This window comes from Mesoplodon densirostris, chromosome 10 (assembly GCF_025265405.1).
Source record: "Mesoplodon densirostris isolate mMesDen1 chromosome 10, mMesDen1 primary haplotype, whole genome shotgun sequence".
In the NCBI taxonomy this organism is placed as follows: Eukaryota; Metazoa; Chordata; class Mammalia; order Artiodactyla; family Ziphiidae; genus Mesoplodon; species Mesoplodon densirostris.
Genome location: NC_082670.1, coordinates 66,714,982 through 66,731,788, shown reverse-complemented (window position 1 = coordinate 66,731,788; position 16,807 = coordinate 66,714,982). Strand labels below are relative to the sequence as shown.

General features: G+C 46.7%; 1 protein-coding gene across 1 annotated transcript in view; it reads right to left on the bottom strand.

The window, feature by feature from the left end:
- Positions 1 to 16,807, bottom strand: part of SCN10A (sodium voltage-gated channel alpha subunit 10) — a 76,359-nt gene that overhangs the window by 36,941 nt on the left and 22,611 nt on the right. The window contains exons 6-12 of the mRNA XM_060111474.1: positions 15,601 to 15,822; positions 15,137 to 15,200; positions 8,318 to 8,459; positions 7,976 to 8,173; positions 7,119 to 7,289; positions 3,231 to 3,339; positions 647 to 885 (exon numbers count right to left, since the gene is read on the bottom strand). Of these exons, the coding sequence (XP_059967457.1) occupies positions 647 to 885; positions 3,231 to 3,339; positions 7,119 to 7,289; positions 7,976 to 8,173; positions 8,318 to 8,459; positions 15,137 to 15,200; positions 15,601 to 15,822 (1,145 nt within the window). The remainder of the gene's footprint in view (positions 1 to 646; positions 886 to 3,230; positions 3,340 to 7,118; positions 7,290 to 7,975; positions 8,174 to 8,317; positions 8,460 to 15,136; positions 15,201 to 15,600; positions 15,823 to 16,807) is intronic.

Here is a 16,807-nt window from a genome sequence, read left to right as displayed (position 1 = left end):
CTGATATTTTACTCAGCATGTAGGGAAATCCAGTATGGACTTTGTCTTGTTCAAAGAAAATTATACTACAAAGCTATGGAGGAAAATTTAAAGGAAAGTCCTGTCTGAACCAGATTTTTTAAAAAGTTCTGACTCCCTGACACTTTTGTGACAACAGCAAGCATGATCCCAGGTTCCCTCTCTCTCATTATCTTCCCCTCCCTCCCCCACTCTTCTGCACTTAAATGACAGCATTGAAAAACCACAGACACTGTGTTTTGCAGTCACAAAAGCAATAAAATTGGAAGGAAATTTGCAAGTCCATAGGTTGTCTTTAGATGGGAAAGTGGCATTTATCATCATTTCAAGGTAGTGGCAGCTGCAATGCTGAGAATTCAGGTGGCTGTCCTAAGTTCTGCAAAGGGGAGGCTAGCTGCCCCTAGGTCAGGGCTCTCTCTGTCCACTTCCCTGTGCTCATTCATCCCAAAGCAATTCCCAGCAGCTCAGCCTGGTCCTCCAGACTTGACTTCGTGCACTCAGTGTCTACACATCTCCCACACTGCTCTCAGCCAGCAAGATCAACACTCCAGTGAATGAGGGCATGCTGCTACCCCACCCAGAGCCCCACAGCTCTGACAGCACAGGCAGTGGCTGCCAGGGCACTCACAATGTTGCCAATCTGAAGCATGGCTTCGAAAGCGGGACTCATGCCGTAGTGCTCCATGGCCATGAAGATGGTGTTCACCACAATGCACAGGGTGATTGTGAGCTCTGCAAAGGGGTCCGTCACAATCGCGAAGAGAAGGGTCTTAAGCTTCACCCATGTGGGGCAGCAATCCCAGATCAGATACTTCTGAGCCAAGCTGGTCAAGCAGGGTGGGCACCTCTGTTTAGACTCCTCGAGTTCTGCATCACAGGTGTGGTCAATGACAGCTGTCAGCCGGGCATGGACTCAGACCCCCACCCCATGGCCAGCCTCCAGACCTTGTCATTACTTATAACTACCACCTCCCATCTCCACTTCAGCACTCACCCTTTTCCTCCTTTTTGAGCCCCTGTAGTCTAGCAAGTGCAACCCAACCTCTGTCTCCATTCAGTCCTCCAAATCATGGACCGTACACTTTTTAACCATCCATCCGTACACTTTTTAACCATCCAGGTCATGTCTTTGCTTCTCAACTTACCTAGCTTACATTTCATGCCCACCCCCTTTATACTCCCTTGCAGACACCTCAGTTCCCTTGCCCTCTCCCCCCTCCATTGTATTTGCCTGGCAAAACCCCAACTCTGAATAAACCCAACATGGAGATGACTCTGTACCTGCGCCCAACCAACTGAACCTGGTTGGAAAAAATCCACAACCACGCTGACTGGTCCCAGCTTGTCACTGCCCAGAAATCCTGCCATGTTTCTCCATTTCATTCCTTCAATCTTCCAGACCAGCATTTCTCTCTACCTTCCCTCTCCTCCAACCTCTCCCTCCTCCTCCACCTCTCTAATCCTCACTCTCTGCTGATGAGTAATTATTAAATATTTATCCATGAGCAAAAATAACAACAACACTGTTGTTACTAGAATAGGTACACATTTCTCAAAACACAAACTCAGTTATGCAAGAAATGTAGCTTATGGGGTTTTTTCTCCTGTAACTGAATTCAATTTATACTTCAAGTCTCCAACCAGGGGACTTTGTTTTGGTTAATTCAATGTCTGCTACTACTTCGTTATCTGAAGTTGTGTCTGAGTTCTGGGGAGCTGAAGGTTGGCGGAAGGTTGAGCTGGTCCTAAGTCATTGCCAAGTGTATTTCACTTGAGTCATCAATGTTCCCATCTGGTCGTCGCTGGTGGGAGAGCCATGGAGATGGCTGTTCCCTCTTTGCCTCTCATTCTTCTCCTTCTGCAGCCTTCAGTGGGAACAAGGTGATCATCCAGATACTCTCCTGTCATGCTGGGGCCACAGGGCACCCTTTGAGGCTGCCTCAGTTCCTCTCTACCCAGGTATGTTACCGGTCCATTCTACCCTATGGTTTCTGTGTCATGCTAGGCATGAGGGTCTCTGTCTAAGACTTGCCACCTCCGGCTTCACCTAGAAAGTAAGGTACAGATTGGATCTGTTTTCAAATCCCTCAAACATTTTGTTGTTGTTGTTGTCTGTTGTCCACCATGCCCTCCCCTGCAGTTAGAATTCAGCCCAGGGCTGGGAGGAGAGTACACAGGGCCCCTTCTCAGGGACACACCAACATCCAAACTCCTTTCCCCATCCTCCAGCTCAGGACATTTTAAATTTGTCCAGAGGAGATGAATAACTGGATATGACTAAGGCCATGTTTTCCATGCCCTGAGGCAAAAGAAAGGCTGGATAAGAAGACAGGTCTTATAGTCAGGGTGAGAAGGATATAGCCATGCTCTTTGGTACTTGAGTGCCAGGTGGACATTCTCTTCCTCCACCCTGTGGCTTGGTGTAAGCAGTTAGAATTTAGATCCATCCCTGGGGAGGCTGAGTGGATTCCCACCTGATTGATGGAACCCTGAATTGACAAGGATTTAGTTAAACTGAAGGATTAATTTACTTAAATTGCCTTCTAATGTTTAGCATGAGCTTGAGACAGAAATTACGTTATAGGGGCTTCCCTGGTGGCACAGTGGTTGAGAGTTTGCCTGCCGATGCAGGGGACACAGGTTCGTGCCCCGGTCCGGGAGGATCCCACATGCCATGGAGCGGCTGGGCCCGTGAACCATGGCTGCTGGGCCTGCGCATCTGGAGCCTGTGCTCCGCAACGGGAGAGGCTGTGGCAGTAAGAGGTTTGCGTACCGCAAAAATAAATAAATAAATAAAAATTAAGTTATAACCATAAAAATCACTGCCATGAAACACATGGGAACAATTTTTCCATGTTTGAAAATTAAAGACTGTTAAATTTCTTGCATACCTGAGTGGTAGCTTGAAATTCTCTGTGCCTGCTGGATCACTTTTTAAAATCTAGTTTTGTGAATACATATGAAGCAGATGTTAATTTGAACAAGAAATGAACTAGAGCATTTCATTCACTGGATCTATTGTTTTTGAAAATTTATCTACATTTTAAAAACCACACTGATAAAGGGTAATGGGGACAAGGGCATAAAAATGAGGAGTATCCCAGGACACAGAGATGGGTGCTCTTCCACACAGGTTTGGGGCATCCCATCTTCTGCTCATATGGGGACTCCTCATGGCACAGTGAGTGGAAGTTCCAATGAGCAATACTTACCCTCGAGGACAGAGGTCATGATACTGACAACACTCATTGCCCTTTGGGATCGGAAAGGTTCGTTCAAGTATTCTGCTGTCAAGTAAGTCTTCTGTCCTGCATCAGATGCCTGCTGGGACACAAACAGTGTCAAGACATTCCCCTAAAGTCTTCAGTGGCAAAAACAGATCACTCAGCCTCTTATTGGCCTGTCTCGGGTGGTTGCAAGCTGCCCAGTGAAGCTACAGTCCTCTGCAGTCACGCTTGGAGTAAAGGGGCTACTCCATGAACTTGGGGTAAGAGCTCAGATGTGAGTAACAGCATGACACGGAGCTGGGGTGCAACCAGAGCCTGAGTTCGTAGCTAACAGATGCCCTGGCCTCACCTGAGGCTTTGCAGAGTCCTTCCCTAAGACAGGTTCCTGGGCACCAGGGTGGGGAGGGGGTTGCCTCAAGGGTCTCTCTTCCTATGGGGTATTCTAGGTGTACATGGGGAGAAAAGAGAGGAAAAGAATATTCTTGACACAGCCTGGGAAAGGTCCAAGATCAAAAAGAGATTGCAAGGTGTTCAAGATCAGCAAATAGGTCATCATGGCCAAGGATGTGTCAGAGGACAACCTTGTCACCCAGATGGGTCAGTTGTTTGCCAGCCTTTGGCCATGGTGCTGGACAAAGGTATCTTAAGTTCCCTGCTTCAATGCAAAGTTGTGACTTCAGCAGACAGTTATGTACACCAGTACAGGAACAAACTTAGTAAAGGGTTGTTGAACAAATGAGTGCTCTTATTTTCTGAAAATTAGGTTCGACAATTCATTAGATCCAGCCTATATGCGTGTGAGAGTTTGTTTTGCAAAGGAGGAGATAAGAGCTTTGTAATATAATGAGCTTCTAGGATCCCTCGAGGCAAACATTGAACAGTCAACAATGGGGAGATTGAAGGGAGAGTTGCAGCCTAATTTCCTGGAAGAATAGTGCCATTCCTCCAAATCAATAAACATTTCCCATCAAAATCTTCCTCCAAGGGAACTGTGTGGGTACAGTTGCCAGAGGAAAGGAGCTAATTCAGAGGCCCAGAGCCCAGAGCCCCTGGAGAGTTAGTGTGCTGGGTTGGCTAGTTCCCACGACCACGATCTTGACCAGACAAGTTATCAATTCTGTCCTCAGCTCATAGAAAGTGTTTCTAAAATCTAAATACTGACTTCCTCTCAAACTCTGATCATAATGCTGAATTTTTCCCCCTTCCTTAATTCCTTTTATTTGCTAAATTACTAAAGTTGGGACACTTTGTCAATTAAAGCTCTCCTGACCTATCCCCCTCTCCCACAGAAGTGAAATTTGCTTTCTTGATCATTTGGAGCCCAGTCCTGTTCAACAGCAATCACTGTAATTCAGTATTAAAGTCCCCCACAGCACTAGGGACTTCCCTGGTGGCACAGTGGTTAAGAATCTGCCTGCCAATGCAGGGGACATGGGTTCCATCCCTGGTCCAGGAAGATCCCAGATGCCACGGGGCAACTAAGCCCGTGCACCACAACTACTGAGCCTGCACTCTGGAGCCTGCGAGCCACAACTACTGAAGCCCGCGCGCCTAGAGCCTGTGCTCCGCAACAAGAGAAACCCGTGCACCGCAATGAAGAGTAGCCCCCGCTCACCGCAACTAGAGAAAGCCCGTGCACAGCAACGAAGACCCAACACAGCCAAAAATTAATTAATTAATTAATTAATTTTAAAAACAAAAAACACAGCGCTTTTTGCCTAGAATATATGTCCAAGGACATTGAACTCATAAAAATCCACGAATCCTTCCTAGTTTTGAAGCAAAGGAACAGAATTGGCATATCCTTATTAAAGATGGGACAACTGAGTTATATGCACTTGGGCACTAAGCAAACCAAGAAACTAAGAAGAAAATTTTGGTCCCGTATTTGACAAGCAGTGCCTCCTTGGCCACCAACTAATATTTCACAATTAACCTACTTGACAAATGGTGGACAATGAGCTCTGAATCTAAGTATCGGATGTGCCTTAAAATGCATCCTCCAAGCAAACCAACTGGTTTCCTGTGTGTTCCCTGAAACCCCTGCTGTGTCTCTCTCCTAAGTGCTACCCCCAACCTCTCTCTCATTACTGCTGGTCAGAAAATGGCTTTTTATTAAAACTTCCTATAGTCTATTTACTACAATAACACACCCGGGAAAGAAGAAAGAGGATGTCTTATTGAATGGACTCCAGTCAATCAGTTAGTATTAAGGAAGTACCCAAACAATGCCTCCCTGTCTTTGCATAAACATGACCTCCTTTCTGCCTGGAAGATATTCCTCCCCAAACCCTCCCAGTCCTCAATTACTGGAGGACCCCCCTACTCACTATTTACTATTCACTTAAATTATCCCCTCCTCCATGAAGCCTTTCCTGATACACCCTCACCCTCATAAGAGTAGATGTTTCCTCTTCTATTCCCCAAACACCATCTATGTGTCCCTAATAAAGCACTCAATACACAGCTATTTTTATATCTTCCTCCTCCACCCAAATGGAAGCCCTTGGGAAATGGACTGTGTTTTAGTCAACTCTTTATAACAAGCACCTAGTGTTGTTGAATTAACAAAACATGGTTCCTCTTTTTCCTGTTGAAGGTAAACCTAGCTGGAGACACAAGCACACAGACACACACCAGACAACTATTGGGCATCCAAGTGCTAATCTGTGTGAGGCTGACTGAATAGAAGAAATTAAAGCCCAATTCAGAGTGTCACTGACATGTCCATGGAAGCTGTGATTCATCCTGTTCCATGGTTGTCAGAGCCCTAGTCAAATCCCCTTTGAAACAGCTTCTGAACTGTGCCCTGTCCATATCAGGTGCTGCTCAAAAGAGGCAGAGCAAGGAAGGGAAGGGCACAGACTCTGATAAATGCTGAGGTGTCCGTGTCACAGAGGTCAGTGTGCATGGGAGTGTGCCTGTGTATGTCCATGCACATGGAAGTCTGGGGGTTGTAGAGATCCTATTCCAAAAAGTAGAACATCCTTCAGAGGAGCACAAGGAAAAGAGATCAGGAGGGAAGTGAGCGTCAGCAGCCTTGAAAAATAGCCATGTTGATCCCCTTTCCCATACTGTTATTGTGGGATCTACTCTACCACAAAGGGGTTATTATCTCTCAGCCCTGTGGAAAGGGTTTATTTGGGGTACATAGGACTTTCAAGGGAGAAGGAGCTGGTGGGAGGAAACTTGGTGAGTACAGGGAATCTTGGAGTAGGAGGTAGTGGGTGATGATGGTGGGGAGAATTGCTACAGGGTCTGAAGTGAGGTACTGAAGTTATTCCCAGACTGGATTGTTATCACAGAGACAGGTGCTGGGATCTCCTGTGCCAACAGTAGGGGAGAATTTGAGCTGCAGGGGCTGAGGCATGAGGTCAGAAAGAAGCTTGTAAATGATTTCAGCATCACGAACAAGGACCCCACTCCTGCTCCAGAACTGCAGATCAGAGTGTCAGAAGGAAGATGACCCTTGATGTCCACAGGTCCACAGACACCTCAAGGTCAGCATGTTCAAGGTCACAAACAATCCAGGGCTCTTCTCCAGTGCTACTGCCTTAGAATCACCACCTACCTAACTGCCCAATCTGGAAACCTGGGAGGCATTTTGGACTTCTCCCTTCTTTTTCAACATTCCACAGTCCCAATCTTGTTTATTCCCTCAAGTCCCCATAAGAGTCTTTATAATTCACCCTTTTCCCCATCCATAATGCCCCTGTCCTAGTTTAGGCTACCATTGGTTGGGGGGCGTGGCAGGCAGGGTCTGGATTATCAAAACCTCCTCCTAGTCTCTGTGCCTCCAGATATCTCTCTGCATATCGTCCATGGCAGCTGGAAAGGTGGGTCACCTTTAAGGCACAAACCTGAGCCCCTTACCATTCTGTGCTTGTTGTAAGACTCAGTCTGGGGTGACTTGTTGTCATCTGTGGAGCCCTCTGACACCCTTGGCTTCATTCTGTGCCTTCTCACACTGGCATTTTTGGAGGCCAAAGGGGATCCATTGTGGGAGTGGAGAGAGGCTGTGTCAACCCCCAGGGCTGCCAGCACCTGAAAGGAGAGAACAGCAGTATCTGGATGAGCTTAGCATAAATGTGTGTCCCTCAGACATGGGGTGTCACAGAGGTGATGGCATCTAAACCAGAGGAGATCAGGATTAGGACCTGGGTGGTGGTTGGATTAAGACATGGCAGGAGGAGTCACCTCTGGGTCACCTCCCTCATTCACACCCTGTAGTAAACTCTGTTGATGCCCTGTCCAGATCTTTTACCAGGTCAGTACCCTCATCTCAAGCTGCTTGAATGTTAGTTACTAATGGGTTACAGCTGTAGGATTTGCAGAAAACTTTCTTTGACTATACGTTTGGCTGGAGGTACAAAGGGCCGGCATTCTTGCCTCCAGGTAAGGATAACCCTGTGGAACAAGTCATGCCCTGGAGCTCCCCATGCGATCAGGCCAAAGGTAGTATCTAGCTGAGGCCACTTCCTTGTTTAATTCTTCCCCTGTCCCATCCTGTTTCCTTCAGTCTCCTCCTAAGAGCACCCCTCAGTGAATCACTTGCACAGGCTCTTCATTCATTTTTCTTGAGAAAATCTAACCTAAGATGGTCCCTGAGATAAGATGAATCTTCCTATGGTTCCCTAAAATGACAGTCTTACTCTAAGAGGCTACTCCAGATATCTGCCCAACGATGTACAACCTGCAACAGATTTCACAAAGATCCACCCCTCACTGACCTCCTGCTTCATCCGGAGCATCTGAAGGGCCTCCTGGAACTTCTTCTCCTTGGCTTCAATTTCATCAATGGTTGCCTGGTTCTGCTCCTCATATGCCATGGTGACCACAGCCAAGATCAAATTGACCAGGTAGAAAGACCCCAGGAAGATAACAAGCACGAAAAAAAACATATAGATTTTCCCAGAAGCCCTCAGGGTCTGCAGATTCAAAAGAAAGAAGAGAGACTTGTACCTAGAGAACTTGGGCCCCTGACATGGTCAGGGTCCTCCAGGAAGAATGTAGCCATGCAGCCAATGCCCCAGCCTCCAACCGAGTCTGTATGGGGACATGCAGATCAATACCTGCTGGTAGAGGCGTTCCCAGGAATCCTGTGTCATGAGGCGGAACAGTGAGAGGAAAGCCCAAGCAAAGGAGTCAAAGCTGGTATAGTTAAAATCTGGGTTGTCAGATGTTTTAAGGCAGAAATAACCTTCAGGGCAGTGGCTGCAGCAAGAACAGAGAAGGTTGTCAATTGCACAGCCTCCCACTTACTGGGGGCAAGACAGTCCAGGGCTGTGGGAAGATCTGGGGGTTTGAAGTCAAAGACTGGAGTTCAAGGCCTAGCCTACCTCTTATTAGCTGAGTGACCTTGGATATTCAGTCTCTTTAGGTCTCTGTTTCTCTTGCCCATTAAATGGGGACGATAATGTTAGGGAATTACTGACTGAAACCACCCGTCCTGGCCAGGTTAGAACCGCTTACATGAGTTGTCTCACAACAAGAGGTCTCAATAAGGAACACAGAACCAACAAGCTGCCACCAAAACCAACCAGAAGAATTTGGGAGGGGAAAAAAGGACAGAGGAGGCGCCAACCCATAATAGTCCTGCAAACCTCGCAGAAACCCTCGTGATGGAAACTGTCTTGACTGAGAGATGTGTGTGCAGCCAGGAAGGGCCCTGAGTCAGACCAAATATGGGCACAAACAAAATGATTGGCCAAGACAACCCAGAAAGCTAACCCCACCTCCATAAATCCTGAGACCGTGAGCCATGAGGCAGAGCAGTTCTCCTGGGTTCCCTACCCTGCTGCTGTCTGCTCAAGCACTCATTTACAAAAAAGTGGTTTATTTTGTCAATATGCACGTTTCCTCAGACGATTTTTTTTTTTTTTTTTTGGCTGCGTTGGGTCTTCGTCGCTGCACACGGGCTTTTCTCTAGTGGCGAGCAGGGGCTACTCTTCGTTGCGGTGTGGTGGCTTCTCTTGTTGTGGAGCATGGGCTCTAGGCGTGCAGGCTTCAGTAGTTGTGGTACGTGGGCTCAGCAGTTGTGGCTCACGGGCTCTAGAGCGCAGGCTCAGTAGTTGTGGCACATGGGATTAATTGCCCTGTAGCATCTGGGATCTTCCCAGACCAGGGGTTGAACCCGTGTCCCCTGCATTGGCAGGTGGATTCTTAACCACTGTGCCACCAGGGAAGTCCCTACGATTCATTTCTGAGTATTAGACAAGAGCTCATCTCAGGCCCTAGAAGAGATACCCCACCCTTCCTGCCCCAGCCCACCCTGGTAACATAATACCTTCACGTCAGAGTTTCATGCAAAGAGAAATGGCCTGGAGAAGGCTAGCTGGCTGCCCAGACATGACCCCATAAGACAGCTCTTTGCAAATTGACACCAGGGGAGGCAGAGTCAGTAAAACCTGAGCCAGTTGGCATCACCTGCAGCGCTGTCTTTCAAAGGAGGGCTCACAATTAGCCAAGTTCACTGACCAATTACATGCAACAATCAAAACACCACTTTCTGGGCTTCCCTGGTGGCACAGTGGTTGAGAGTCCGCCTGCCAATGCAGGGGACACAGGTTCGTGCCGCGGTCCGGGAGGATCCCACATGCCATGGAGCAGCTAGGCCCGTGAGCCATGGCCGCTGAGCCTGCGCATCTGGAGCCTGTGCTCCACAAGGGGAGAGGCCACAACAGTGAGAGGCCCGTGTACCACAAAAAAAAACAAAACAAACAAAAAAAAAACACCACCACTTTCCAATAACTGAACATGTACTGTGTGCCTCTCTCTCTCCTAAGTGCTTTACAAATGCTATAATTTAATCATCTCAATAATCCTTTATTTTAAAAACAGATGTGTGGTACTGGCACAAAAACAGAACTATAGATCAATAGAACAGGATAGAAAGCCCAGAGATAAACCCATGCACATATGGTCACCTTATCTTTGATAAAGGAGGCAGGAATGTACAGTGGAAAAAGGACAGCCTCTTCAACAAGTGGTGCTGGGAAAACTGGACAGGTACATGTAAAAGTATGAGATTAGAACACTCCCTAACACCATACACAAAAATAAGCTCAAAATGGATTAAAGACCTAAATGTAAGGCCAGAAACTATCAAACTCTTAGAGGAAAACATAGGCAGAACACTCTATGACATAAATCACAGCAAGATCCTTTTGGACACACCTCCTAGAGAAATGGAAATGAAAACAAAAATAAACAAATGGGACCTAATGAAACTTAAAAGCTTTTGCACAGCAAAGGAAACCATAAACAAGACAAAAAGACAACCCTCAGAATGGGAGAAAATATTTGCAAATGAAGCAACTGACAAAGGATTAATCTCCAAAATTACAAGCAGCTCATGCAGCTCAATAGGAAAAAAACAAAAAACCCAATCCAAAAATGGGCAGAAGACCTAAATAGACATTTCTCCAAAGAAGATATACAGATTGCCAACAAACACATGAAAGAATGCTCAACATCATTAATCATTAGAGAAATGCAAATCAAAACTACAATGAGATATCATCTCACACCGGTCAGAATGGCCATCATCAAAAAATCTAGAAACAATAAATGCTGGAGAAGGTGTGGAGAAAAGGGAACACTCTTGCACTGCTGGTGGGAATGTGAATTGGTACAGCCACTATGGAGAACAGTATGGAGGTTCCTTAAAAAACTACAACCAGAACTACCATATGACCCAGCAATCCCACTACTGGGCATATACCCTGAGAAAACCATAATTCAAAAAGAGGCATGTACCAAAATGTTCATTGCAGCTCTATTTACAATAGCCAGGACATGGAAGCAACCTAAGTGTCCATCATCGGATGAATGGATAAAGAAGATGTGGCACATATATACAATGGAATATTACTCAGCCATAAAAAGAAACGAAACTGAGCTATTTGTAATGAGGTGGATAGACCTAGAGTCTGTCATACAGAGTGAAGTAAGTCAGAAAGAGAAAGAAAAATACCGTATGCTAACACATAAATATGGAATCTAAGGGAAAAAAATGTCATGAAGAACCTAGGGGTAAGATGGGAATAAAGACACAGACCTACTAGAGAATGGACTTGAGGATATGGGGAGAGGGAAGGGTAAGCTGTGACAAAGTGAGAGAGTGGCATGGACATATATACACTACCAAATGTAAAATAGATAGCTAGTGGGAAGCAGCCGCATAGCACAGGGAGATCAGCTCGGTGCTTTATGACCACCTAGAGGGGTGGGATAGGGAGGGTGGGAGGGAGGGAGATGCAAGAGGGAAGAGATATGGGAACATATGTATATGTATAACTGATTCACTTTGTTATAAAGCAGAAACTAACACACCATTGTAAAGCAATTATACTCCAATAAAGATGTAAAAAAAAAAACAGATGTGGAAGCTGGGGTTCAGAGAGAAGAAGTCAGCTGTCTAAAAGCACACAGATGCCAATGGATTTATTTAAAAGGAGCAATATAACTGTCCAGTAGTTTATGAAGACTGACCTATGAAGGAAGGCCAAATTGAAGATGACTGCCTGGTGAGCACTGGGATGGCGAGGGCTGCACTGCCCTCTCTCACAATAAGAGGGTATGTTGGTATCGCGAAGCATCTCTAAGCTTGAGGCATGTGAGTGCTCCCCTGCACCCCAGTGAGATGGCCTGGTTGAGGAGACAGTAACGCCTTTTTTGTAGTTCAGGATTCTACTTCAGGATTCCTCCACCAACACCAACCCTGGGGGGTCTTCTTATTCCAGACATCCATACAAACACACATCCAGGAACCCACAGAATTGATTAGGGCCTGACAACTTGATTATAACTAAATCCCAATTCTGTCTCCAACCTTGGTTGGAGATTTGTGAGTTTCCAGACTCTGTAGACCCACATATAAAGACAGTCTCTTGGTTCTGCTCTCCCAAGGAGCTAGTTAACCCATTACCTGTAGGTTTGCTAGTTAACACTAAGGGCAGCCTATTTCTATGTCTGCCATAGAACACCTCTATAGCTGCTACACATCAACAGCTAACTGCTCAGAGTATTAAATGAGACCACGGTGTAAAGGCTCTTGCAAGATGCCTTCAGCATAGCAAATATTGTACATAAAATGCAGAAATAAATTTCTTGGTGTTTTTAATCTGAAGCTACCAAAAAGATGGACTAGAATAATGTACGTGAAAGAATGCTGAAAATCATCAAGTATTTCCTGGTACTTGTTCTCCACTTTGAGACCGTGGACTTTCTCCCTGCAGTGTCACTGGTCATTGTGGGCTTTTGCTCAGGGCTCTGGCTTCTCTGCAGCTCAGCACAGAACCCAGGTTCGGTGCTCACAGCATGCCTGTCAGGGCTCACTCTGCCCATCATCTAAGCTGGCCTCTACTTAACATCCCAGCCCTATCCACTCCTTCCCCGCCTGGCCAGGACCTATGCAGCAGGATAGCTGGTCTCTCTCAGAGTTGGAGGGGGGCCCCATGGATGGACCCCACAGCTTTACCACAGTCAGTGCATGGGCTACTGTGGAACCATCCTCATGAGAAATGCCATTAGACAGGAGGAGGACACTGACGGGTCCTCGGTTTCAATTTAAGTCTAAGGCAAATGAAAACTGACATCAGAACAACCCTCTTCCTGAACTCAAGAACAAAATGCCAAGTGCATTTGTGAAGAAACAGGCCAAGGGGCCTGTGTTGCTCAAATTCTCCTGTTAGTCCCACCCCTCAGCTCTAGCTGAGATTGTTTTCCTGGGGAGCTGATGAAGGCAGAACTCCATAAAGTTCCCAGCCAACTCCACTTGTGCAATATAGGGCTGTTAGCCACTCAGGGAGGGGGTTGTGTGGGCTCGGGTTTCCAGAACCCCTCGCCATGGAGATGGGAGGGATGAGTCTTTCTGATCTGTTGCCTGATCTCTTTCTGCTCACACCTGTTCCTGTGGTCAAAGCAGCAGGCAGACCTAAGGGGCCCTCTACCCCTTTGCTTTGTCTCACATTCTGTTCTGCCATCTAAAGGCTCCATCTGGGCTTCCCTGGTGGCACAGTGGTTAAGAATCTGCCTGCCAATTCAGGGGACACGGGTTCGAGCCCTGGTCTGGAAGATCCCACATGCCGCGGAGCAACTAAGCCCGTGAACCACAACTACTGAGCCTGCGCGTCTAGAGCCTGCGCTCCACAACAAGAGAAGCCACGACAATGAGAAGCCCGTGCGCCACGATGAAGAGTGGCCCCCGCTCCCCTCAGCCAGAGAAAGCCTGCGCACAGAAGCGAAGACCCAACACAGCCAAAAATAAACAAATAAATTAATTAATTCTTAAAAAATTTAAAAAATAAAGGCTCCATCCAAACCATCTCTTGTTCATCCAGCCTGGAGACATCCTGTTTACCCTTCAATCTCACCTCAGTCACCACCTCTAGAAAACCTTCCCTGACATCCTCCCTGTCTCACACCATCACCTCACTGTGTTTCCCCAGCCCAGGGAGCCTCTAGGACAGCACTGGTACTTCACAGCATAGCATCTTTATGTATATGCATCAGAGCTCACAAACTGGCAGGTTGCTAGCTGAATTTGCATTGCTGAAATATTTTGTTTGGCCCACAATATGTAGACATTTTCTGAAATTGGTAGCCAATGTTTATAGTTAAGGGAGTTTAAATAAAAATTGCAATTTCCTGTCTCTCTTTTAAAAACTTGGTCATTCTGGAAACAGTGGACCTACATTTCCACATGACAATGAAAAGCTGAACTGAGAAGTGGCTACCCCTTAAGATGGAGCATGAACTCTCATGATCATGGTTCCCACCCAGCCTACTACTCACATTTGTTGTTATGTGTCTGGCCTCTGTAAGAATTGAAACTGCAAAGTCTGATGCATGTGTTTCTTCCTCTGCTATGTGAGGATAATGAAACCCATGTGATAGAGTTGTAATTAAATGTAGAGCATTTGACATAAAACATATTTAATAAATATTTGTTCCTTCCTGGGGCAGATTGTTTGCAAAAATTACAATTATTCCCATCTCTGTCTCCACGCCCCTTTTTTTTTTTTTTTTTTTTTTTTTTTTTTTTTTTTTCGGTATGCGGGCCTCTCACTGTTGTGGCCTCCCCCGCTGCGGAGCACAGGCTCCGGACGCGCAGGCTCCGGACGCGCAGGCTCAGCGGCCATGGCTCACGGGCCAAGCCGCTCCGCGGCATATGGGATCCTCCCAGACCGGGGCACGAACCCGCATCCCCTGCATCGGCAGGCGGACTCTCAACCACTTGCGCCACCAGGGAGGCCCTCCACGCCCCTTTTAATATGATGTCGCAGGTTCTCCCAGCAACAGGTGGAGTCTATTCCCCCATTCCTTGGATTTGGACTGGCCTGTGCCTTGCTTTAGTCAATAGGATGCAATAGAAGTGATATTATGCCAGTTCTAAGCCTAGGCCTCAAGAGACCTGGAACACTTCCACTCTTTCTCTTGGAATCCTGCCTCCACCAGAAGAATAAGCCTGGACTAGTCTGATGCGGGGGTGAGAGACCACACGGAGCAGAGACAAAACACCCCAGCTGAGGCCATCCTAGATCAGCCAGACCCCTGCTAATCCATCCACTGTCTGCAGATGCATGAATGAGCCCAGTCAATATCAGAAGAACAGTAGACTGATCTCAGCTCAATGTGCAGATCTGCAGAATCCTGAGCTAAGTAAATGGCTGGTGTTTTAGACCACAAAATCTTGGGGTTGTTTGTTACACAGCAAGAACTAACTCATACACTCCCTCCTCATGAGCCTGGGATGGCAGAGGCCATGACTTATTAATTTCTACATCTTCCTCAGGACTTGCAACCCAGGCTTCACTCAGAAAAAGCTGATGACAAGAAGGAAAAAGGGCTGCTGGGCATTGGTACTATGTCATGGCTTGGGCACTCACCCTGAATCAGATCCATTGCCACACAGTAAGGGATCAGAAGTACCTGGTTTGTTGGTGTAGAAATCTGCAAAATAAAGGAAGAATTGAAAGCCTCACATGGTTCTCAACCCTCAACTCAAGCCTTGAGTGGTGAAATCAACACCTGCTGAGTCTTCTGCCAGAGTGAGGAGAGAGCCCTTGGCCATGTGCCCTCACTGGATATGCTGGGACGCCTGGAAGGGGAAATGTCTCATCTGGGAAGAGAAAAGCTGAGCAGTGGCTTCAGCTTTGAGCTTCTTTCAGCAGAGGCAGAATGACCTGCCTCTGGATTTATAGCTCATTTCCTTGTAAAAGGAAATTTGGCAACAGAGAATGGGGGCCCAAAAGTAAAACACAACTCATGAGAAGCATTTCAGCAGAAAAGAGGAATCAAAATATATGTCTATACAGGTATGCAGGGGCTTCACACCCCCTGCCAACCAGACCTGGGTCCCTATGACAGAAATTCCACTCCCGTTTTTCATGAGAAGAGTAATTGGCCGTCTCGTTGACAACTGTGCAATTCTTGACACATTTGTTCTTGAGGTTGCCCTTGAAGAGCTGCAGGCCCACCAGGGCAAAGACACTCAGGCAGAAGATGGTGAGGATGGTCACGTCAGCCAGCTTCCTCACCGAGTGGATCAGGGCTCCCACGATGACCTTCAGCCCTGTGGGAAGATGACACTGATACTCTCACGTGGATGAGGTGCCACACGCAGGACACACATGTGTGCCTGAAACGCCTGCATCTTAGCCATCCTACTGTCTCACTACACACAGGTGTGAGGTATTTTACAAACTCTAGGGCAGTTCCAAGCCCAGTTTCTCATCTGAACCTTGCAAGAAGCCTGAGAGGCAGGCAGAGATTATTGTCCCATTGTAAAGATGAAGCAACTGAGATCCAGGCAATGCATTTCATTTTAAAGCTAATAAATTCTGGAGAGTAGCAATTCAATTTAAAAAATAATTGGTGAGTACCTGCTATGTTCCAGGCACTACACTAGGCGTGAGGCTACTAACTTCATTCCAGTCATTTGGTATCTGTTTTTCTGTCCTTATCTCAGTCCTGGGAGGCAGCTCGAGGCTGGGGACACACGTACCTCAGTGTGTGAGTGTGTGAGTGTGTGTGTGTGAGTGAGTGAAAGAGAAAGAGAAAAGGAGGAGGAGGAGGAGGAAGAAAGGAGGGAGGGAGGGGGAGAGAGAGACATGTAAGGGAGATAGAATGAGACAGAGATGCAAAGACACAGAGATGAACATAACAGTGTGAAGCCATGAGAGACACTGAGAGTCACTGAGGAAGAAACAGAGAATCTGAGAAGGAGCACAGCTGGCAGCAAAGATGGGGCCCCTCACAAAAACAGAAAGATAGATCAATGGAACAGGATAGAAAGCCCAGAGATAAACCCACGGACATATGGTCACCTTATCTTTGATAAAGGAGGCAGGAATGTACAGTGGAGAAAGGACAGTCTCTTCAATAAGTGGTGCTGGGAAAACTGGACAGGGACATGTAAAAGTATGAGATTAGATCACTCCCTAACACCATACACAAGAATTAGCTCAAAATGGATTAAAGACCTAAATGTAAGGCCAGACACTATCAAACTCCTAGAGGAAAACATAGGCAGAACACTCTATGACATAAATCACAGC